This window comes from Sus scrofa, chromosome 4 (assembly GCF_054392235.1).
Source record: "Sus scrofa isolate SSC_HxYL_T2T_F1_AM1 chromosome 4, Sscrofa_HxYL_maternal_Yorkshire_Landrace_v2.0, whole genome shotgun sequence".
Taxonomy (NCBI): Eukaryota; Metazoa; Chordata; class Mammalia; order Artiodactyla; family Suidae; genus Sus; species Sus scrofa.
In genome coordinates, this window is record NC_139386.1 from 114,173,402 (window position 1) to 114,198,431 (window position 25,030).

At 41.9% G+C, this 25,030-nt stretch overlaps 1 protein-coding gene across 22 annotated transcripts in view; it reads left to right on the plus strand.

Annotated features, from left to right (window-relative positions):
• The window catches only part of LOC100621421 (acidic mammalian chitinase), a 68,495-nt gene that overhangs the window by 7,838 nt on the left and 35,627 nt on the right, over window positions 1-25,030 (plus strand). For 7 of the 22 annotated variants that reach the window (XR_014844519.1, XR_014844520.1, XR_014844521.1 and 4 more), the window contains 6 exons: window positions 7,895-8,023; window positions 8,114-8,285; window positions 12,813-12,842; window positions 14,125-14,329; window positions 14,691-14,747; window positions 16,704-16,869. Coding sequence is in view for 11 of the 22 variants with exons in the window: in XM_085023658.1 (XP_084879784.1) it covers window positions 14,250-14,329; window positions 14,691-14,747; window positions 16,704-16,869 (303 nt within the window). In the remaining 11 variants the exon portion in view is untranslated. Of the gene's footprint in view, window positions 1-4,245; window positions 4,309-5,831; window positions 6,038-7,894; window positions 8,024-8,113; window positions 8,286-11,217; window positions 11,417-12,371; window positions 12,497-12,812; window positions 12,843-14,124; window positions 14,330-14,690; window positions 14,748-16,703; window positions 16,870-25,030 lie in introns of those variants that run through there. The other 15 variants (XR_014844524.1, XR_014844523.1, XM_085023662.1 and 12 more) reach the window with 11 other exon arrangements.

Below are 25,030 nucleotides of genomic sequence, written 5' to 3' on the forward strand. Positions count from 1 at the left end.
CCATAGTGGTCATACTAATTTACATGCCCACCAACAGTGTAGGAGGGTCCCTTTTCTCCACACCGTCTCCAGCATTTGTTATTTGTGGACTTATTCATGATGGCTATTCTGACTGGTGTGCGGTGACTACCTCATAGTAGTTTTGATTTGCATTTCTCTAATAATCAGTGATGTTGAGCATTTTATTATGTGTCTTTTTAAAAATCTATTCAGCTGATCTATGTCTTTTTAAAAATTAAAAATTTTTGATTATAATTTATTTATAGTGTTATGTCAGTTTCTGCTGTACAGCATAGTGACCCAATCATACATACTATCTTCTCATACTATCTCCCATCATGTTCTATCCCAAGAGATTGGATATAGTTTCCTGTGCTGTACAGTAGGACTTCATTGCTTACTCATTCTAAATGTAATAGTTTGCATCTACCAACCCCACACTCCCAGTCCATCCCACTTCCTCCCCCCACCCCCTTGGCAAGCACAAATCTGATCTATGCTTTTGATTAGAGCAGTTGGTCCACTTACATTTAAAGTAATTATTGATAGGTATTTTCTTACTGTCATTTTGTTAATTCTTTTCTGTTGTCCTGCTCCACCCTTTGATATTCCTACTCTGCCTTTTTTTTTAATCCCGTAGCAAAAAGCCTGTTTTTGTTAAGTTAGGAATATTGGCTTCAGATGACAATAGCACACAAGGTTTTTTTTTTTTTTTTTTTAAGTGGTAGGAAGAAAGCTAGGAAGGTGTGAAAAAAGTAATTAGGATACATTTCTATAAAATGTAAATCAAATATAAATCTCATTGTCGCTATTGCTGAAGTTGATACTTTCATGCACATTGAAGTAAAGAGCTTGAGCCCTCCAGGCACAGAGGAGGTTATGCTCAGACAGAGATTGAGTTCAGACAAACCAGACTTGATACACCAGCTCTGCTTTTCATTGACTATGCGATCGTGGAGAAGGTAAATTAGCCTCATGAGGTTGTCATTAACGGGTAGAGGAAATATCTGCCTGGTGCAAAGTCAGTGTTTAATAAGTGGGAGTTATTGCTATAAGAATACACTCTGTAGCTCTTGAGTTTCTTTTTAAGAATTTATTTCTTGGAGTTCCCATTGTGGCTCAGGGGTTAACGAACCTGACTGGCATCCATGAGGACACAGGTTCGATCCCTGGTCTCACTCAGTGGGTTAAGGATCCAGCGTTGCCGTGAGCTGTGGTGTAGGTTGCAGACGCAGCTTGGATCCCGTGTTGCTGTGGCCCTGGTGTAGGCTTGCGGCTACAGCTCCAATTGGACTCCTAGCCTGGGAAACTCCATGTGCTGCAAGTGAGGCCCTAGAAAAAGAAAGTCAAAAAAAAAAAAAAGAATTTATTTCTATAAAGAAACATTAAATCACAAGTGAAATTGGAATCTTCTTTGGGTTTGTGCATAGCTCAAAGGCTTCAGGGTACATTTATGACAGAGTTTGAGCAACTTCATGCTGCTACAACCTAGGGAATCTTTTTTTTTTAATATACAGATTTCTTAAGGCCACACCTGTGGCATATGGAAGTTCCCAGGGGTCTAATTGGAGTCACAGCTGCCAGCCTATGTTGAAGCCACAGCAACGCCAGATTCAAGCCATGTCTGTGACCTACACCACAGCTCATGGCAATGCCAGATCCTTAACCCACTGAGTGAGACCAGGGATCAAACTTGCATCCTCATGGATACCAGTCAGTTTCTTAATCCGCCGAGCTACAATGGGAATTCCCACCTAGGAAATCATTTTGATAACTGGATTCTAACTAAATATTTCTAAAAAGCTATGTGTAAATGGTATATAGAAGGCATTGTGATTCATTCATTGAATTTAAAAATCTTTAATGACTCTTTTGCCTATGGAATCAAGTCAGTATTGCGTAGCATGGTGTATAGGGTCTGCTTTACAGTCTTACCCATATCTATTCTCAGTATTGTAGTCTGGTTGTTCTTTCCATGATACTCTGGCGTGGTGCTGTCAGTCGTGAGACATGTCGTAAATAATTTGATAGAATAATAGCTGAAATACTGAAGGTGCTGTCTACGTACTGCTTTAATATAATTGTAGACTCAAGAGTATTCCTGTTTTAGCATTATATATAGTCCTTTCCATTTCAAGTGGTTTCTTAAGCCAAAAATAATTTTCAGAGCCATAGTTAGCATGATGAAATTTGTGCGGGTTCAGTACAGGTCCTTTGGATGTGTCTTGGCTTGGAAGGAACTATGTTGAGAATTGCTTTTCCTCTTGGTCACAGTAGTCTCTGAACTCGTCACACATCGTCACTATTATGTGCCATTCCTCAAATGTTTCTTCTGCCGCCAATGACTTTTGCCCTTCCCTTGCTTCTGGTTCTAGCATCCTGCGAGATCCTTACTCAGCTGTTTTCTTTTCTGCAAAGCTTTTTTTTTTTTCATCCCACCAGGAGCTTTCACATCCTCTCTCTCCTTGCACTATGAATACTCTTATTATCACTCTCATTCGTGAGTCCCTGGAGTAATCACATCACCTCATAATTTGAATGTGTCCATCACTGCATCAAGAATGCAGAAGTTCTAGTCACTTATGATGGAGCATGATGATGTGAGAAAAAGAACATATATATGTATGTGTGCCTGGCTCACCTGGCTGTACAGTAGAAACTTGACAGAACACTGCCAACCAGCTATGATGGAAAAAATCAAAATCATTAAAAAAAAAAAAGAATGCAGAAGTTTACGTACAAGGACCATTTCTTAGTTAACTTTATGTGACTGACCTTAGTACAGAGGAGAGCACAGGGTAGGCATTCCATAAATACTGGCTAATTCGTGAACCAAGAAATTGAAAATAAAGACCAAAGTGTCATGGACTGTAAGAATCACATATGGGGGAGTTCTCATTCTGGCTCAGTGGTAACAAACCTGACTCGTATCCATGAAGGTGTAGGTTTGATACCTGGTCTCTCTCAGTGGGCTAAGGATCCGGTGTTGCCATGAACTGTAGTGTAGATTGCAGATGCGGCTGGGATCCCGAGTTGCTGAGGCTGTGGCTGTGGCGTAGGCCGACAGCTGCACCTCTGATTTGACCCCTAGCCTGGGAACTTCCATATGCCGTAGATGCAGCTCCCCCCACAAAAAAAGACAAAAAAAAAAAAAAGAATCATATTTGGGAAGCTGTAGATGAGATTAATCAGAGGAAGAGGGAAAGAAGAAGTAGAAAGTATATTGCACAACTCAAAAAAGCACATGCTCTTTGGAGCCAAAAAGCAAAAATTTCCACTGTTGTGGCAGAAGTTATCAGCAGACATTTCTGTGTGGATAGGGGTACCAGGTTCCTTTGTCCCCAGGACATTTTACATTAGTTATCACATCCTAATCTTTAGATTACATCAGCAAAGCCATTCATTGCTTTTTAAGTTGGCTACAAAGTGGATATTGAGGTCTTTGATGTTTGCCAGAGGGAAAAACCGAATCTATGCTTGTGTAGGGGCACAAGCTGGTACAAAGCTAGGAAAGCCCACGTGCCTAGTGATGAAAAGTGCAAGGCGATCAGGGTATAAGAGAGAGACCCAACATCCCTGTGCGTGTCCCAACTCTTGGGTCTGCCAGTGTGTCCTGTGCGTTGGTGGACAGTGGAAAATCAGCACCAGGAAGATCCTGGTCTTTCTTGGTCTTGATGTGTTTACACCTCTCCGAGCACATGGAAAGGTGGATATTGGGATTTAGGTTCATTGTGAATCTCAGTCTTTAAAGAGAATGGTCAGCTAAGGATGAGCAAAGTACTCCTTCTATATATCTTTTGGAAAGGCAGTAAGATTGTTCTCTGACACCATGAAGTGAAAACTGGCTGGGAGCTGAGACTTAAATGGATGGTGTGTGTAAGTGTGGGTTGGGCATTTTGTTGGCTAAAACTGAAGACACACAATCATTTTATAGGAGGGTCTGGGAAGAAACAGACATTTCTTCTTTGGGAATAATATGTAAGTACAAAACCCTTATTTAGTGCAGTGTCTGTCCATTCTGGAAATGCTGGAATAACTGCAGTGGTTAGAAGTTGCTAAAATATAAAAAAAAAAAGAAAAAGAAAAGAAAAAAAAAGTTGCTAAAATCTAGGAGGATTTCATATAAGAAGCTCTTCTTTAGTTGAGTGCTGAAGAAGTTTGAAAATTCCAGATCAGATGGTTGAAGGGATTGCTGTAACGGGGGCAAGGTGAAGTGCATTCCTTTGTTTACCCTGTTCTCTGCAGAATCATCCTGAGGACAGGCGCATCTATCCGAGAGGTGACAGAGGAGCCTTTGGGCCTTGAAGTGTGAGTAGGAACTTATCAGGTAGGGAGAGTAAAAAGGCAGCTTATACAGACAAACCGCATAGGAACAGCACAGAGGTTCTAAAGAGTTTGTGCCATCATAGACCATCAGGGAATCTCAACTGGCCGAAACACACAGTACCTGGAAAGATGGCAGGGAACGAGGCTGCCAGGTGGGTTGGATCAGATGGTCAGGGCCTTGCTAGAAGTCTGGGCTTTATTATCTAATCAGTGGGAGCCACAGTGGGCTTTAGGGGAAGAGAAAGACACTCTCAGACCGGTTTGAGGAGGAGAGGTCTGATACTGGGCTATTCAGTTCCACAGCCCTCAGCTGGGTTTCCTCAGTTTCCTGCACCTATAGAGACACAACTGCAGATGGATGAACATTTTTCATTCCTGTAGAGCCTCTCCCCCAAGACCCTGGCCATTTTCCTAGCTCGTGATCATGGCCCAGACACCTAAACGGAAGTGAAGGACCCCTAAATCCAGAATTTAGAACCAACCTACAGCGGGGAGCTCTCAGCTTCCCTCTTTTTTAGTTTTACTCTGACTCTCCCCTTTACTATCCCAAAGCAGCCAGGAACCTCAAAAACTGCTCCCCACAGTCCTGGTGGAAGGCTTTGGCCAGGCCTCCTTCCCTGCCCCCTCACGGTCAAAGACATGGCAAAAGAGTTTTATCATCTTGAGAAGATTTGATAAATAATGAGTCCTCTGAACTTGGCCATGGCAGGTGAGGAATCTGACAACCAATAGGCTGCCCAGGGAGCTTGGGAATGGGACAAATGTGGAGCTGGAAGCAGGCCCCATGCCTGGATTTTGGTACAATGCCTTGTGCAGCTGTTCTGCTTTCACAGAGATAAGGAGGCCCCTCTCAGCTCAGGTCTTACACAGAGAGATGGGGCCCCACACCTTTATCCGGAGACCAGAGCAGACATGGGGAGGATGCTGCTTTGGCCTGATAATAGACTCAAATCACTTTTCCCCTCTACACTCAGAGAATATTCTCCATTGATGATCAGGAAGCAGAGACCCAGCACCCAGCTTCAATATAAAAATGTTCTGTTTGGATTTTTCCATACCATTTCTCTCCTGTCCAGGCATGTACAATCCCATGAGGCCCCTGCTTTGTCAGGCTGCTGTTTTTTCCCTCTCCCTCTTTTATATGTATGTGTGTGTATATATATATATATATATATATATATATATATATATATATATATATAAAAATTGTTATTTCCCCAATACAGTTTTTTTCTACTGTACAGCAAAGTGACCCAGTTCCACATACATGTACACATTCTGTTTTCTCACATTTTCATGCTCCATCATAAGTGACTAGATATAGATCCCAGTGCTACACAGTAGGAGCTCATTGCTAATCCATTCCAAAGGCAATAGTTTGTATTTCTTAACCCCAAGGTCCCCAGCCACCCCATTCCCTCTTCCTCCCCTTTGGCAACCACAAGTCTGTTCTCCAAGTCCATGATTTTCTTTTCTGTTTTTCCCTCTCTCTTGCATATACTCAGGCTCCAGAATGAAAAGACCGATGCCCTCTGTACATTGAAGGAAGTGCCAAGTCACAAAGGACTGCATTTCAAAATATAGGCTGAACGGAGCCCAGAGTTTTTGATCTTAAGATCACAGGAAAAAGGGAAGGCATAGAACTAGAGAAAGAGGAGGTCCCATCATGGCACAGCAGAAATGAATTTGACCAGGAACCATGAGGTTGCAGGTTCGATCCCTGGCCTCGATCAGTGGGTTAAGGATCTGGCATTGCCGTGAGCTGTGGTGTAGGTCGCAGATGAGGCTTGGATCTGACGTTGCTGTGGCTGTGGTGTAGGCCGGCAGCTACAGCTCCGATTAGACCCCTAGCCTGGGAACCTCCATGTGCTGCTGGTACAGCCCTAAAAGGACAAAAAGCCAAAAAAAAAAAAAAAAAAAAAAAGAACTAGAGAAAGAGAATCAGTGTAAGGAGGTTACAATATGGATGGAATCTGTCACATGTCCTACATATAGTATATGCTTAAATTTTTTTGTTTGTTTTGCTATGGCCAAGGCATGTGGATGATCCCCAGCTGGGGATTGAACTTGTGCCACTGCAGCGACCAGAGCCACTGCAGTGACAAACGTCAGATCCTTAACTCACTGTGCCGCAGGGGAACTCCAGTATATGCTTAATGTTTATTTGTAACATTTCCGTTTATTTCAATATAAGTATTTTCTGAGCTTGTATCCTGTGCTAAATGCTATGATAGGGATTGAGGTTATAGATCCAAGCTGTCTAAGATGAAGGAGCTATGGAAGAGAGTATCTTAATATCATGCCTCCTACTATATCAAAGAGGTAGATGGGAGGTATTGCCAGCCTGGGGAATTCATGAAGCTGGGTGCTTTGATAATTTCCTAGCTTGTCTTTTCCCTGGGAGTGTTCTGGGGAATTTTTTTAGGCTATAGCCTGGCACTAAGCATGGAGAAGTGAAAGGGTCTGGCTCCAGGGTATTCTTCCCAGGACTCCCGTAATAGTTAGTACATGAGCCCCCTGAGTTGTCAATTACATGAAAAACCAGAGGGGCCTCTGTGGTCACACAGTGTCATTATCCAAAACCTAGTCACAACTAGGAATGGAAGGCTCTTTGGAATGCTCCTAGACAGCCTGTTGGAGATTTCAAGAAATAGTGAAGCTGTTTTCCTGGAAGAAATTAACTGTCTGAGAATTTATCGAAAAATAAAATAATGTGAGAGGGGAGTTCTGTACAACTATGTCTGAGAGCAGACTTGTTTTGTTGGTCCTGAATGAAAACTAGCGCCAACAGGAAGAAATTACATAGAATCTTTTTTTTTTTTTTAATGCTTTTTAGGGCCACACCCATGGCAAATGAAAGTTCCCAGGCTAGGGCTCGAATCAGAGCTGCAGCTGCTGGCCTACACCACAGCCACAGCAATGACAGATCCAAGTCTTGTCTTCAACCTACACCACAGCTCACGGCAACGCCGGGTCCTTAACCCACTGAGCAAGGCCAGGGATCGAACCTGCATCCTTGTGGATACTAGTCTGCTCTGTTACCACTGAGCCACAACAGGAACTCCTAGATAATAATTTTGCATATCAATAAAAAAATAATTTTCTAGGGCCAGTTGTTAGCTAGAGAGTCACATGACAATGGAATCTAATGTCTAGGTGATTAGCTCAAAATAGTCCAGCAAAGGCTAAATCTTTAATGCTTTGATGGGAACTTGCATTGGACCAGTGGTCTTTAAACTTTTGAAAAAGCATTGTCACTCCTTCTCAAATATTTGACAGATCTCCCACATGGAAAAGAGATAACAGCGAAGGGATTCTGTGATGGGAGTGGAAGGGAATGAAGAAGCAAAGTCTTCCATACTTGTTCATGCATCCTTGTTCAGGTTTCTAGGATTATGTGTTTCATCGTTTAAAAACAAAACAAAACCTCCCACTGCCAGATAATTCCTTGGGTCCCTGAAAAATGCCTCATCCAAAGGCATAGCCATGGCCAGGATGTCAGTCTCAGCCATCATTATAATGACATCCTCAACTGCTGTTCACCTGTCCTGTGCCGTTTCCCTTCTAGGCTCCTGGACTCCATCAGTGCGATGACCTGCAGTCTTCATAGAGGTTGGGGCACTGGCCGAGAACACAACAGCCCCCCCTGCCAGGGTTCCACTGACCGTAGAGCATTTGCCTACTTTAGCACTGTAAGGTAGGAAGCATTGGTTAGGACTGGGAAGCCGAAATGGGGAGCAGGGTGGAGAGGAATTGGCTTTGAGCCTTAAGCTGAATGTTCCCCCAGGAACTTGCCATGAGAATATCGGTGAGATGATGGAGCACCTGCTGAGCAGCTCCTCATGAGGTTCCCCACGAGGACAGAGCGGACGCCTCACTTCTTCAGATGTGTCTGTGGAACATCCCCCTCAGGACAAGGTCTACTGGGACCCACAACCAGGAAGCTGGTCTACCATGAGGTAACTCCCTCCAGGATGGGCTGAAGTGGAAACTCTGGTCAGCTGGGGAATGGTATTAGATGACATTTGGCCTCCCTTCGGTAGTAAAATAACTTGCGACATTATTGCCTGTGTTTTCCTATATATCCCAAGTGGAGGTGAAATATTTTCCAGGGAGAGATATATCACCTTGGGAATTGAAGAGGTCTTGCTACGTATAACATGAGCTTGTTTTGACTTACATGAGAAGTAAATTCTTTTTAAGAATAAGCGTTTGGAGTTTCCGTCATGGCTCAGTGGTTAATGAACCCGACTAGTATCCATGAGGATGTGGGTTCGATCCCTGGCACAGCTCACTGGGTTAAGGATCTGGTGTTGCTGTGGCTTGTGGCGTAAGCCAGCAGCTACAGCTCTGATTCAACCCTTGTCCAATTGGAGCTACAGCTGCCAGCCTACACCAGAGCCACAGCAATGCCAGATCCAAGCCGTGTCTTTGACCTACACCACAGCTCACGGCAACGCCAGATCCTTAACCCACTGAGCGAGGCCAGGGATTGAACCTGCAGCCTCATGGTTCCTAGTTGGATTTGTTTCCCCTGCACCACAACGGGAATGCTGAACAATTTTTAAAAATATCTGTTCTCAGAGTTCCCTTCATGGCTCAGTGGTTTGACTAGGAACCTCAGTCTCAGTCATCAAGGTAGGACATTCTCAACTGCTGTTCAGGACTAGGATCCATGAGGATGTGGGTTCGATCCCTGGCCTCACTCAGTGCGTTAAGGATCTGGCCTTGCCATGAGCTGTGGTGTAGGTCACAGTGGTGGCTTAGATCCTGCATTGCTGTGACTGTGGCCTAGGCCAGCGGCCGTAGCTCTGATTCAACCCCTAGCCTGGGAACCTCCATGTGCCGTGGGTGCGGCCCTGAAAAGCAAAAATAAATAAGTAAATAAATCTATTTTCATTGTCTCACTAAATCCAGAAATTCTCTAACTATGAATTTTAATAATAATAATAGCTACTGGACACTCTTTTTTCTCTCTGTAGATAATTGTATACAATATGTGTTAACATAGCTACTTTCCATAACAGTCTTTTAGAAAAGGTATTAGTATTTGCACTTTACACAGGACAGAACAAAAGCTTTGCGAGGTTAAGTTACTTGGCCAAGTTACACCTCTGATAAGTGACAGAGTTTTCAAACTGACCTTCAAACAGAGCTTCATCTGACTCTAAGCCCAGCATCTCTGTTACAATGCTTCACTTTCTATTTTGGGCGGGGCAGTAACCATATCTTCCTTCCTGCTGTGCCTGACTCCCAGGGTATCGCTCACTCTAATATTCTAGTGGAGAGCTCACTACAGCCTTACCTGAATGTGGAACTGGTTTGCTGTTTTCTTTCCAGAGATTATCACTGATACAAAGATGATTCACATTGCCAGCAGACACTGCAAAATGTTTATGCAAATACACTAAAAGATCTAGATGAAATAGATTCTAGAAAAAATATGTACTAATAAAATTGATACAAGAAGAGGTAGAAAACCTAAGCAGATCGATAAACTTGGAAGACATTAAAATTGCTATCAAAAATAATTTCCAAAGCTACCAGAGGCAGAATAGCCTAGCAAACATTTAAGAAACAATTACTGTAGTTCCCGTCGTGGCTCAGTGGTTAACGAATCTGACTAGGAACCATGAGGTTTCAGGTTCAATCCCTGGCCTTGCTCAGTGGGTTAAGGATCTGGCATTGCCGTGAGCTTGGTGTAGGTCGCAGATACAGCTTGGATCTGACGTTGCTGCCGCTGTGGCATAGACCGGCGGCTATAGCTTCGATTAGACCCCTAGCTTGGGAACCTCCACATGCTGCGGGTATGGCCCTAGAAAAGACAAAAAAGAAAAAAAAAAAGAAACAATTACTTTTTCTGTGTGAAAAATTATCTTCTCAATTCATTTACATCTGATAAATAGTCAGAAAACATTATTGAGTATCTGTTTTTTTTCCCAGGCGTTTGCTGGGCTCTGGAGAAAGGAAGCAAATAAGATATATCTTTCTTTTTCTTCATGGGTCTGGCAGTCCATCTGAAATAAATTATATCCCTAGATGGCAAAACCCAGTATAATAAATTTGTCAGTTTTCACATATTAATCTCCAAATATATTATAATTTAAAATCTCAAAGATATGTGTGTGTGTATGTGGTTTCATTTGATAAATTGATTATAAATTGCATTGAGAAAAATGCACTAGTGAAAGTGGTCAAGAAAGATATTTCTTTTAAAAAGAAGAAGTCCTAAGACTTGTTGCATGAGATGTCAAATGTTGTATAGAGAATTTGTGTATTGGGAAGGTTTGGATCTAGATGGCAGAATAGGAAGATCTTGAGCTCACTTCCTCCCATAAACACACTAAAACTACAACTACATATATGAAAACTAGCTCTGAAAATGGCCTGAAGACTAGCTCTGTAAATGACCTGAAGACTAGCATAATAGATTTCCTGCAACTAAGGATATTAAGGAAAGGCCACACTGAGACAGGTAACAGGGGCAGAGATGCAGTCTAGTCAAAACCCACATCCCTGTCCAGTGACTGACAAGGTTACGAGGTCACCAAGACTGGAAGCCTGACATGGGGCTCAGACCCTTCCACCAGGCTTCTTTTTGGTCACTTATCCTGGGAGAACCAGCTGACATTCCATCAGCACTAAAGAAAGGTCAACAGGGAGGTACAGAGAACACCTGCTGATCGTCAGTACCACCCTGCCACCCGTGTGAGGGAGGAAAATTAGGAATGGACCCTTCAGACCCAGTCAAGCCTTCAATGACTGCTCCAGTCAACATCCTGACTGCACCCTGCAGCTCTCATGAGAAAACCCAATCCAGAACCGCTCAGCCAAGCTTCTCCTGAATTACAGACACACTATGAAATAATACATATTTCTTATTGTTTTCAGTGGCTAAGATTGGGATCATTTGTTATACAGCAATAGATAGCAAATAGAGTCAGGAGTAGATGCTGGTTGATATTTGGCCACAAGGTTGCTCAACACCGGACCTGCTGCAGATGAAACATCCGTTTATTCAACCAACTTTCATCAAGTGCCTAGTCTGTGTCGACTTCCAGGGATCCAGAGACAAAACTTGGCACTGGAAGTATGTGAGTCAGCGCCTTCCTTGAGACATCTTAAAGGAGGCTGGATACACTGAGGAAATTCTTGGCTCAGCCTGAGGACCTGCCTTAAGGCCAAGGCTGGCAGCTGCCCCTGCACCTGTGCCCACTCTTATCTGCCCACCTGGCCCAGGTTTGAGGGATACAGCTGCTGGCAGGGGCAAATCTATGACCTTGGGGCATCAGGGTGAGATAAAACGAGTCTTGCCCTCTACAACTCCTGCCTCCCATGTAGCACTGACTATTCCCCTGGTCACACCTCTTCCCCCCTCCCCCCACTTCAGTCTCCTCCGTTTTTCCCAAGGAGCCAGGCTCTGGCAAAAGTAGTTGCTTAGATCCAGATGCCGTGACCCCTCCCAGAATGAGGAGAAGGGGGCAGAGGTACCAGGTTCACGTTTCTCTGGCAGCAGCTGCCCTTTCCCCATCCCTTCCCTGGGCTGGAACAAGGGAGGACAGCTGGCAGCTGCAGCATCCTGTGTCTGTCCTGTCTTTCCCTCCAGCGCTGTGGCAGTGAAATCACTGGGGGACAGGGGGAGAAGAGGAGCGGGGCTAGTCCTGCCCCTTTCCTGAACCCTGAAGGGTTCCTTCAGACCCTTGCCACTGGCCTTGAGGGTAGGACCTGGTTCTGTAAGAGGAAAATGACACACCTTAAATGAATGCTCCACATCGCAAGTAGCCCCCTCGTGTGGTTTTCTGGCCCTGGGCCGTGTACCTTGGGACCCTGTTCCAGCCCAGTGCCCTTCATTCCCTCCCTGGGCTTCCACATCCCCAGGGGGACTTGGCCTCAGTGCTGAGCTAAGGCCTCCAATTGTAAGTGGTTCTGTCAGAGCCCAAGCTTGGCTGGTGAGAGACCTCTGCTGGGGTTCTCTCCCCCTTAGATTCTCATGAATCTGGAGTGGGAGGAGATAGGACTGTGACAGCCTGGGTTACCCGTGATCATGAGGTGGCAGCTGTGCTGCTCCCACAGTGATAAAAGGGATTTCCTCCTTATATAGCTCTGAGCTAAGAGGCTGCCCCGGGTGGCCTGTGTGTAGGCACGATGGGGAGGATGCTGCTCTGGGCCTGTGAGTCTCCCAGTCTTTTTGCCCGTCTTCCTTCCACGGGTGGTGGGGGGCCCCTGGGAATGGGGAAGAAGGCTGCCTTCTATTTTGGTGAAGCTCCTACATGGGGGATTACCCCGTGCCTCGGGCTCTGAGTAGGGGAACTTGGGATCTAAACCTGTGAGTGATGAAATGGGGTTGTGGGAAAGGCCACTGACAAATCAGAGACCCCTGTGCCCTGCACATCCTGGGAGTCTCCTGGGTAGCAGCAGGTCCTGACTGGGAAACCCATCTAAGGATTCCTTGTTTTTGTATTTTGATTTTTGTTTGTTTGTTTCAGGCTTGGCTGTTCTACTGCAGGTGCGACTAGGTAAGGAGTAACAGAACCCTCTACCCACAAGCCAGTTTTCCTAATAGTTTCTCCTCTTCCCTTCCTTTTTCTAACTCTGCACTTCCTTCTCCTTTCGTGATGACCTTAGGACTAGGACCCCAAGCTCCTAGTCTGTTTGGCTGGATCTCAGAAAGTAGCACTGGGAGAGGCTCCTCTAATGCAGATGCCTCACTCTACAGATGGGAATACTAAAGTGCACAGGGGGGCAGTGACTCATTCTCGATTGCTCAGCATCTGGACTTAACCCTGTCTTCTGATGCCAAGCCCTGTACAATGTCTATTACCTGGTAGTCTCTGCTCCTTCTTGTGTTGTCTTTTTTTACCATCATATTCTTCTTTTTTTCCTTTTCTTTCTTTCATTTATTTACTTTTTGTTTTTTAGGGCTGCACCTGCTGCATATGAAAGTTCCCAGGCCAGGGGTCAAATCGGAGCTACAGCTGCCAGCCTAGGCCACAGCCACAGCAACACAGGATCCGAGCCACGTCTGTGACCTACACCACAGCTCATGGTAACGCTAGATCCCGACCCACTGAGAGAGGCCAGGGATCGAACCTTCATCCTTATGGATACTAGTCAGATTTGTTTTTATTGCGCCACAGTGGGAACTCCCTCACATTCTTTCTAATACCTAAGCATTTGGCTGTGAAAGTGAGACATGACTCAGGAGAGAAGAGTGGGAAGAACATGGGCTTCAGAGTAAGGCTGCCTGACAACAGTGCATGCATAATAAATATTCAGGGAGTAAAAGGATAGATGAATTAGCATTCATCTTAATCTTTACTCTCTGATTAGTTTTTCTGTCTTCATCTAAAAATGAGGAAGATGTTGCCTCCACAAGACGATATGGGAATTAAAATGTAAGCAAAACAGTGCCTGTAAGGGCTCTAAATCAAGCATCCATCACGTCATATGCCATATACGAAAGGTATATATTTTATTGGAAATGAATTTCAGCAGTCGTTGACGTTATGAGCAGTTCCCAAGGAGGATAATTAGCCCTACCACTTGCCTCTATGATGGTGAATTGATTTTATATGTTGATTTGAATTGACTTAAAGCCTTCTTGAGATTCTGTTGACAAAAGTATCATGACTGTTTAGTCAGGTCTTCTGTAAGTGCGGGACAAGGGTACAGCTGTCTCTACTGGGTATCTGCCATAAGAACTCTTAGGTAGCCTTTCCCCTTGAAGAGGCCACCAGCCAGGGACACAGACAGTGGAACCTTGCACCTCAGTCAATGACTGCTGCTTTCTCCCTGCAGGCTCAGCCTATAAGCTAGTGTGCTATTTTACCAACTGGTCTCAATATCGACCAGACCCAGCCAAGTTCTTTCCCAAGGATGTGGACCCATGTCTCTGCACACACTTGATATATGCCTTCGCCACCATGAATGACAACAAGATTGCTCCTTATGAATGGAATGATATTGATGTTCTGTATCCTCAGTTCCTAGCCCTGAAAGAACGGTCAGTGGGAATTGAAGCCACAGTGAGTGGGATTCAGGGTGGAGGAATACTGGAGAGCTCACGTTCAGTCTCAGATTCATTCCCAAATATCATAAGATTCTTATGAGAGGCAAAGTACTTTGCAGATAGTTTTTTCCTGAAAAGAATACACAGATTTCTGACACATACATTAATGATGATATAAAGATTAATGTGGGCAGACGGGGAAGCATTTGGTATGGGGACTTTATAGCTTAAACTTGGCTGCTGCCCATTTCTCAGAGAGTCAAGAATGAGGGGAGAAGAGTTGCCTTCTGTAATGTCTGTATCCTGCAAGCTCACAGGGCTCTCACATAACATGTCTCTTTGTTTCTTTCTGCAGCAACAAAGATCTGGTCAACTTGTTGGCCATTGGTGGCTGGAACTTTGGCACTCAGAAGTAAGTCTCTCCATGGCCAGAATATGGGGGTGGAGGCCAAAGAAAGAATCCCTCAGGTTGAGGTGGGAAAATGTGATACCAGAGGGTAGGTTAAAAATGGATATTCCCGAGAGCAAAGAGGCTGGTGCTTAAGAAGAGAGTGTCTGTGGGTGGGAAGGGCAGACTGCAGCAGTGGTATGGAGAAGATGGCCATCAAACCAACGGGATGTGGACAATGGCGAGTGAGAGAGAAGTGGCTTGGTGATGGAGAACCACTTAGGGCCCTAGGAGAATATGAGCCCTGTGCTGGGTCATAGGCTTTTCTTCTGAGAAGCAGTGAGAAAAGATTGGTGACCCCACAGGCTTTTTGACTCTTGAGTTGGAAAAGAAGAGAGGATGAGATTAGACTTGATTTGTATGTAAAAAGTTGTCCAAGTCAATGGTAAACTACTCCTTAAATTATGAAATAACGCCTTCCCATAATTATTGTAAAATTTGAGAGCACAAAGTTGTTTGACATCCAAAGTAACTTGGCCCTCTCTTCTTCCCTCCACAATTCTCCAGAGGTAGCCAGCCATTCTTAAAGTGCAGTGTTGGAAAAAGTTGCATTGAGTGTTTTTATTCTCACTCTAATAGTCAAGTGAACTTTATCTCAGTTACCTATCAAGTAACAAGCTAATTGTCACCTATGGTATTTGGTCAATATTTCTTCAGCCTCATGTCCACTCCATCAATGTAGATTTCTCTTATCTTGCTCACAAATCACTTAAATAAAAAAAATCTTTGCAGGTTAATACCTCCAAAATCCAAGCAACATCTCCCCACTCTCTTTTTAGGTTATTCAGTTTGTGCTAGTAAGTTTACTTCAATTAAAAAAAACCTTATTAGCTATTGACTACCTGAACTAAAAACAAAAAGAGAGTTCCCTTGTGGCTCATGGGCAACAAACCCAACTAGTACCCATGAGGATGCGGGTTTGGCCCCTGGCCCTGCTCAGTGGGTTAAGGATTTGACTTTGCCATGGGCTGTGGTGTAGGTTGCAGACACAGCTCGGATCTGGCATTGTTGTGGCTATGGTGTAGGGTGGCGGCTACAGCTCTGATTGGACCCCTAGCCTGGGAACCTCCATATGCTGTGGGTGCGGCCCTAAAAAGACAAAAAAAGAAAGAAAGGAAGGAAGGAAGGAAGAAAGAAAGAAAGAAAAGAGAAAAGAAAAGAAAAAAGAAAGAGCAAGCTGCAGTATAGGTTGCAGAAGCCGCTTGGATCTTGCATTGCTCTGGCTGTGGTGTAGACTGGCAGCTGCGGCTTGGATTAGACCCCTAGCCTGAGAAGTTACATGTGCCGTGGGTGTGGACTGAAAAAGACAAAAAAAAAAAAAAAAAAAAAAAAAAAGAGGAAGATAAATTAAGGAGCTTGGAATTCAGTTTACAGAGTGTTCACCACAGGCTTGTTATAATCAGAAACCAACCGAGAGGGTTTAAACATGTGTTTATAGACTATAAAATTGCTGACTATGGCAAAAGGAACTAAATTGTCTAGATATTAAGGTACTTTTAAATGCAAGACTCGGCATATATTTAAAGGCACATTCTTTGGGAGTCAAATGTGCTTCATTAAGTGTATTCACAAAATATAAATCACATCTTAATTTTGGAAACAGTAAATATAAAACATGAACATCTTAGAATCAAAGCACTGTGGTATCTAAAGTACCGCCCTTGAAAGATGTCAATAATAAAGAAAAAACACAGGTACCATTGATCTTATAAATAAATAGAAAATACTATTCAGTGGGTATACTGAAGAAAATAAAATTTTAAATTATGAACACTTATCCATTAAATAACATGAACCATTTGAGTTCACCTTAAATCTAGCAGGGGTTATTCCAAAATGCACAACAAAAGTTGCTTTCAGAGATGGTGTGGGAAGAATTCCTGAACTGGTGATGTTCATATAGACAAACGTTCTGCCTAGATTCACCACCATGGTCTCCACAGCTGCCAACCGCAAAATCTTCATCTGCTCTGTCATTGACTTCCTTCGTCAACATGGATTTGATGGTATTGACTTGGATTTTGAATATCCAGGGTCTCGGGGAAGCCCACCTGAGGACAAACAGCGATTTACCATCTTGATTAAGGTGGGAATGTATCACTAGCTTTGTGTCTTCTTGTAGAGAGGCCAGTGTCTTCTAGAATTTTCTCTGAGAGTTGCATCTCCTGGGGTTAGCAAAGCTTGCTGCTCTCGTACACTGTTAAAGGTATTTGAGGGTTCTCTTCCACATTCTTTCTAAAATTTGTCAATCCTTGTCTTTTGAATAACAGCCATTTTAACAGTTGTGTAGGATATTTTTTTATTGTGGTTTTGATTGTAATGTTGAATGTCTTTTCAGGTGCTCGTGGGCCATCTTCTTTAGAAAAATATCTGTTCAGACCCTACACCCATTTTTTAATTGGAGTGTTTGCTTTTTTGCTCTTGAGGTTTCTGAATTACAGATTTTGGATATTAACCCCTTATAAGATACATGATTTGCAAATTTTGTCCTGTTCAGTAGGTTTAATTTTGTTTTGATGATGGTTTCCTTTGTTTTAAAGAATCTTTTTAGTTTGATAGAGTATGATTTATTTGCTCTTTTGTTTGCCTTGCCTTAGGAGAGAGATCCACAAAATATCTCTGTGACCAGTGTTAATGGTCTTAACCACCTATGTTTCTTCCAGGAATTTTAAGGCTTCAAGTCTTACATTCATGTCTTTAATGCATTGTGAGGTTTTGTTTGGTTGTTTTGTTTTGTTTTGTTTTTGTGTGTGTCTATGGAATAAGACAATGGCTTAGTTGAACTCTTTTGCATGTGGCTGTCCAGATTTCCCAAAACTATTTATTGAAGAAATTGTATTTTGTTATTATATGTTCTTAGCTCCTTTGTTACAGAGTCATTGTCTATATGCGTAGGCTTACTTCTGAGTGCTCAATTCTTTTCCATTAGTCGATGTGGGGTTTTTTGTGTGTGTGCCAGTATCATACTGTTTTGATTACTATAGCTTTGCAGTATAGTTTGAAATCAGGATGTGCGATATGAGGAGTGTAAAGTCTTTTGTGATTCCATGTAAATTTTAGAATTATTTGCAATTGGTATTTTAGAATTATAATGCTATTGGTATTTTGATAGAAATTGAGTTGAATCTGTGAAGTGCTTTGGTATGGACTTTTTAACAATATTAACTTTTCCAATCCACAAGTATGGCTTATTTTCCATGTATTTTCATTGTTTTCAATTTCTTTCATCAATGTCATAGCCTTTGGAGTACAAATCTTTCACCTCCTTGGTTAAATTTATTTCTAGGTATTTTATTCTTTTTGATACAGTCAAAAATAGGATTGTTTATTTAATTTCTTTTTCTAATAGTTTCTTATTAGTGTATAGAAATGTAACAGATTTCTATATATTAATTTTGTATCCTGTGATTTTTTTGTAATCTAATTTTTCTTTTTTTTGAAATTTTATTTTATTTTTTTACAGAATAAAATACATATATTTAAACACAATTACATTCACACAGATTATTGTATCATGGATCTTAAGAAACAGATTAGTGACTCCCTCTGGAGAAATGGAATGGAAAATATGCTGAGACAAATAGGAAATTTATGCTATACTTTATCCCATTTTGTATGGCTTTCATCTTTACTATTTAGTATTATCTATTACATTTCAATTTTTCTTTAAAAATTAGCATTATATTAAAATTGTGTGTATTATGCAACTAAAATTTATAAAGAAGAAAGCCTTATATACCATTAAATATTTTATATAGCATCATAAAAAGAATAACTTAACTGGTAAGAATAACAAAAATAATACACCCTCTGAAAATAAGGAAAATATAAAATGCATAAATTGGTTAAAAAACAGTGTAACTGTATAAATATGTCCTCACAATTTGTTACATCTTATTGATTCTTCAATATAGGCATTACACCATTCTAGGTGATGTGATAAACAAGACATTATAGACATTACATTATAGCATGGAGAGAAATGGTTATTAATAATACAATTGTAGAACTGTATTATTTAATTGTACGGGTGTGATATTTAATTATAATTATCATAAATTCTTTGATGGGGAGGAAATCAGAATCAGATCTAAAAAGACTTCAGCATTCCAAGAATGATGTCAAATGACCCCTTTCATGGTGGATTATGCACTTATGTACTATGAGATATATTTCTTCTCCAGAGACTCCTTGTTGTGTATCAATTGTAGATTTTTGGTTTGCAGTTATTCTGAAGTTTTGATAGAAGAGTCTATATGTATATGAGATTGTTTAATGTTGTTGTTCTCTTAATTGCAAGTGCATCTCCAGCATCTTGCATTTGATTCTCATGATTTCTGATTTTGGTGGTATAATTGTGCATATCTTTACTGTATATGTACCTTTACTGGTGAGCCTTGCCATTTGTGGAATTTTTGTTTCCTGTTGCTGTCTTTTCTTTCCTGCCTAGAGAAGTTCCTTTAGTATTTGTTGTAAGGCTGGTTTAGTGTTGCTGAATTCTCTTAGCTTTTGCTTATCTGTGAAGCTTTTGATTTCTCCTTCAGATCTGAATGAGAGCCTTGCTGGGTAAAGCAATCTTGGTTGGAGCTTTTTTCCTTTCATCACGTTAAGTATATCATGCCACTCCCTTCTGGCCTGCAGAGTTTCTGCTGAAAAATCTGCTGATAACCTTATCGGGGTTCCCTTGTATGTTACTTGTTTCTTTTCCCTAGCTGCTTTCAGTATTTTCTCTTTGGCTTAAATTTTGGTCAGTTTGATTACTATGTGCCTCATTGGTTTATCTTATATGGTGCTCATTGTGCTTCCTGGATTTGAGTGAGTGGTTCCTTTCCCATGTGAGGGAAGTTTTCAGCTATTATCTCTTGGAATATTTTTTCTGTCTCCTCTCTCTCTTCTCCTTCTGGCACCCCTATAATTCAGATGTTGGTGCATTTAACATTGTCCCAGAGTTCTCTGAGACTCTCTTCATTTGTTTTCAATCCTTTTTCTCTTTTCTGTTCTGCATCTGTAATTTCCACTAATCTGTCCTCCACCTCGCTTATTCATTCTTCTGCCTCCTGTATTGTGCTGTTAGCTGCTTCTAGTGAATTTTTTATTTCAGTTATTGTATTTTGCATCTCTTTTTGTTTAAGTTTTATATCTTGTATCTCTTTAGTCAGTGTTTCCTGTAAGTTATCCATCTTTGCCTCCAGTTTATTTCCAATGTCTTGCGTCATCTTCAGTGTCAACAATCTAAAGTCTTTTTCCTGGATGCTGAGAATCTCCTCCTCACTTAGCTGATTTTCTGGGGTTTTTCCTTTCTCCCTCATCTGAGTTACAGTTCTCTGTCTTTTCATTTTTATAGGTTTTTGGTGTGGTGACCTTTTTACCGATTATAGAGTTGTAGCCTCTCTTACTTCTAGTGTCTGCCCCCCTTGTAGCTAAGATCAGTATGGGGGCTTGCTGTAGGCTTCCTGATGGGAGGGGCTGATGCCTGCCCACTGGTAGGTGGAGCTGATTCTAATCCCTCTGGTGGGTGGGGATTAGTCTCTGGATGGGATTAGAGGCAACGTGTGCCTGAGGGGTCTTTAGGTAGCCTGTTTCCTGAGGGGTGGGGCTGTGAGACCATCCGGATTGTTGTTTGCCCCAGGGCTTCTCAGCGCTGACTGATGGATGGGGCCAGATTTTCCCAAAATGGCCACCTCCAGAGAAAGGCACGCTGCTGAATATTCCCGAGAGCTTTGTTTTCAATGTCCATCCCTCACACAAGCCACATTCACCCCTGTTTTCCCAGGATGTCCTAAAAGAACTGCAGTCAAGTTTGACCCAGATTCCTATGGAGACCTCTCTCTGCCCTGGGACCCAGTGCACATGAAAGTCTGTGTGCGCCTTTTAAGAATGGGGTCTCCATTTCCCCCAGTCCTGTGGAGCTCCTGGGCACAAACCCCACTGGCCTTCAATGCCAGATGCTCCAGGGGCTCTTTCCCCCAGTGCCAGATCCCTGCACATGAGGGTTTGGTGTGTGGCTCAGAACTCTCGCTCCTGTAGGTGAGTCTGTGTGAACCAGTTAGTTTTCAGTCTGTGGAGCTTCCCATCCCAGAGGTATGGGGTTGTTTATATCGTGAAATCACCCCTCCTACCTCCTGATGTGGCCTCATCTTTTTATTCTGGAGTAGGGTATCTTTTTTAAGGTTTCCGGTCCATTTGAGTGAAGATTGCTCAGGCTTTAGTTGTGAATTTTGTTGTTTTTAGGAGAGAAGTTGAGCTCCAGTCCTTCTATTCCACCATCTTAATTCTGTCCTGTATCCTGTGATTTTACTGAATTTATTAGCTCTCACTTTTTTTGGTGCAGTCTTTAGAGTTTTCTGTATATAGTATCATATCATCTGCCAACAATGATATTTTTTCTTATTCAATTTGAATGTCCTTCTGGCTTAATGGATACAAAAACAAGACCCATATATATATATACTGCCTTCAAGAGACTCATTTCACTTCTAGGGACACATACAAATTGAAAGTGAGAGGATGGAAGAAAATATTCCATGCAAACGGGAATCAAAAGAAAGCTGGAGTAACAATACTCATATCAGATAAAATAGACCTTAAAATGAAAAATATTTTAAGGGACAAGGAAGGTCACTACCTAATGATCAAAGTATCACTCCAAGAAGAAGATATATAACAATTTTAAATATCTACGCACCCAACATAGGTTCATCACAATATATAAGGCAGCTGCTAACAACCTTAAAAGGACAAATCAACAATAACACCATCATAGTGGGGGACTTTAACACCCCACTTACAGCAATGGACAGATCATCCAGACAGAAAATCAATACAGAAACACAGGCCCTGAATGAAGCATTAGGCCAGATTGACTTAATAGATATTTATAGGACATTCCATCCAAAAGCAACAGAATACACATTCTTCTCAAGTGCACATGGAACCTTCTCTAAGATTGATCACATCCTGGGCTACAAATCCAACTGTGGTAACTTTAAGAAAATTGAAATCATATCAAGCATCTTTTTTGATCACAACGCTATACAACTGGAAATCAACAACAAGAAAAAAACTGCAAAAACCCCAAACACATGGAGACTCAACAACATGCTACTAAACAACCAATGGATCACTGAAGAAATCAAAAAGGAAATTAAAAACAAATGACAACAAAGATACGACACTCCAACACCTATGGGATGCAGCAAAATGTGTTCTAAGAGGAAAGTTTACAGCAATACAAGCCCACCTCAGGAAACAAGAAAAAGCTCAAATAAACAAGCTAACTTAACATCTAAAGCACCTAGAGAGAGAAGAACAGACAAGACCTAAAGTTAGTAGAAGGAAATAAATCATAAAGATCAGAGCAGAAATCAATGAAATAGAAATGAAGAAAGCCATAGAAAAGATCAATGAAATGAAAAGCTGGTTCTTTAAAAAGATGAACAAAACTGATAAACCTTTAGCCAGACTTATCAATTTGAATGTCCTTATTTCTTTTTCTTGCCTAATTGCTGTGGCTAGGACTTTTGACATTATGTTAAGTAGAAGTGCTAAGAGTGCATATCCTTGTCTTGTTCTTGATCTTAGAGGGAAAGCTTTTAGGTTTTCGTCATTGAATATGATGTTAAATGTGTGTTGTCATACATGACCATTTTATGTTGAGGTGTATTCTCTCTTTACCCACTTAATTGAGAGATTTCATTACAAATGGATGTTGAATTTTATCAACTGCTTTTTCTGTTAGAGAGTATTGGCCTGTATTTTTGTGTGATCCTTGTCTATTTTTGGTATCAGGGTAATGCTGGCTTTGTGAAATATGTTTGAAAAATTTCCCTCCTTTTTAAATTTTTACAAGAGTTTGAGAAGGATAGGTATTAAATCTTTGAATGTTTTGTAGAATTTGCCAGGGAAGCCAACTGCTTCTAGGCTTTTGTTTGGTGCAGTAATGCCAGATTCTTAACCCACTGAGCAAGGCCAGGGATTGAACTCACATCCTCATGGAGACTATGTCAGCTCTTAACCTGCTAAGCCACAATGGGAACTCTCTGTATTTTTATTACTAATTATTGCCATTCCTTTTTATCTCAATGAAGGCCCCTAAACATTTCTTGTGGGAATTCCCTAGTGGCATAGCAGTTATGGCTTCGGACTTGTCACTGCTGTGGCTCAGGTTCAGTCCTTGGTGTGGGAACTTCCATGGACATAGCCAAAAACCAATTTATTGTAAGGGCAATTTTGTGGTGGGGAACTTCTTTAGTTTTTGATTATCTCAGAAACTCATTATCTCTCCTTCAATTCTGAATGATGGCCTTGTTGGCTAGAAAATTCATGGTGGGAGTTTCTTTTTTTTCCTTTTAGTATGTTGAATATGTCTTGGCCATTCCCTTCTGTCCCATAAGGTTTCTGCTGAAAAATCTGCTGATAGCCTTATGGAGCTTCCCTTGTATGTAACAAATTGTTTTTTCCCTACTGCTTTCCTAAAAGCAGCTGACTGTTTTTCCTTAATTTTCACCATTTCAGTGTGTCTTTGTGAATGTCTTTTTGGGTTCATTTTATTCAGAACTCTCTGAGCTTCCTGGATATGGATTTCTATTTCCTTTCCCAGATAAGGAATTCTTTAGCTGCTATTTCTTCAAATAATTTTTTCTGTCCCTTTCTCTTTCTCTTCTACTTCTAGGACCCATATAATGTGAATGTTGTTCTACTCGATGTTGTACCAAAGATCCCATAGAGTACCCTTTTTTAAAAAAAAATCTTTGTTCAATTTGTTACTCTGAGTTCTATTGCTTTGTCTTCTAACTCGCTGATTTATTTTTCTATTTCATCTAATATGTTGTTGAACACCTTTAACGTATTTTTCAGTTCAGTTATAACTTCTGCTTACTGTTTTCTTATATTTTCTCTCTTTGCTGATGTTGTCATTGTGCTTTTTCCTTCTTCTCCAAAGTTCAGTGAGCATCTTTATGATCATTACCTTGAATGCTTTATCAGCTAGATTAGTTATCTTCATTTCATTTCATTCTTTTTTTCTGATATTTTTGTCTTTTTTTGTTTATTTGGAATATATCCGCTGTCTCCTCATTTTGCCTAATTCCCTATGTTTGTTTTGATGTATTAAGTAAATCAGTTACCTCTCCCAGTCTTGAAGGAGTGGTTTAATGTAGGAGATGTCCTATGGGGTTCAGAAGCACCATCATACCTGGCCACCATAGCAATGTGTGCAAACCATGTCCTCTATGTGGGCTGTGTTTACTTGTTGTGGTGGAGTCATAGCTACTACAACAGCACACTGACCCCTCACAATGTCTGTGGGGGTCTCACTGCAGTGGCTGCTGGATGCTAGTGGTGAGGGCTAGCCCCTGGAATTCCTGTGGGGCCCAGTCATGGTGGCTGCCAGTTACTAATGGGTAGGCTGGCCCCAGAATTTCTATGAGACCCATCCATGGTGGTTGCTGGGTACTTTGGGGCAGGGCTGGCCCTAGAATGGCTGCAAGATCCATTCTCAGTGGCTTCCAGGTGCTGGGGATGGGGCTGGCCCTCAGAACTGCATTGGGGCCCCACCCACCAGTGCCCAGCAGGATTATTTCCTGGCTGACTGTGAAGCACTTCTGAGACACAGGGGCAGGAAGGGCTCTTGGCTGTGTGCACCCATGGGTTAGGTGGAGATTTATAATATGGTACCACCAGTGCCAGTTTTATTAAGATTGTCTGAGATGGCAAAAGTGGCTCCCACTAGGGTCTCAGTCCCCAAGGATCATCTCAACTGGTTCCTGATTCTCATCAGATGCTTAAGGATTGGTAAGGGGGTCTCTTTCATCTATGGTCCAGGCACTTTACAATGTGGTGATTTTGTGCAGGTGTTTTGTGGGTTTTTTTGTTTGTTTGTTTTATCAAGTGAAACTGCATGTGGCTCCTTGAATAATGGAATTTCCTTTCCCTGTAGTTCTGTGGTTTTCCTGGGAATATTTCCCACTGGTTTTCAAATATAGCAATTCAGAGCAATGCTTGTCTCTTCTGTGCAGGATCTAAGAGTTGGTTGGCCTTATGTGGAACCTGAAACCTTCATTCCTCAGGGAAAATAACCATACCTTTGATATACTTCCTGACTGTCTATCACTGTGGCTGGAGTGTGGTTTTTCCTGTATCTCTGTTTCATCTACTCATCTCAATGACATGCTCTTACCCTTTGCTGTGGCACCTCTTCATCCAGTATTCAGGTCCTTTGCAGAGGCTTTTTTTTTTTTCCATATGTA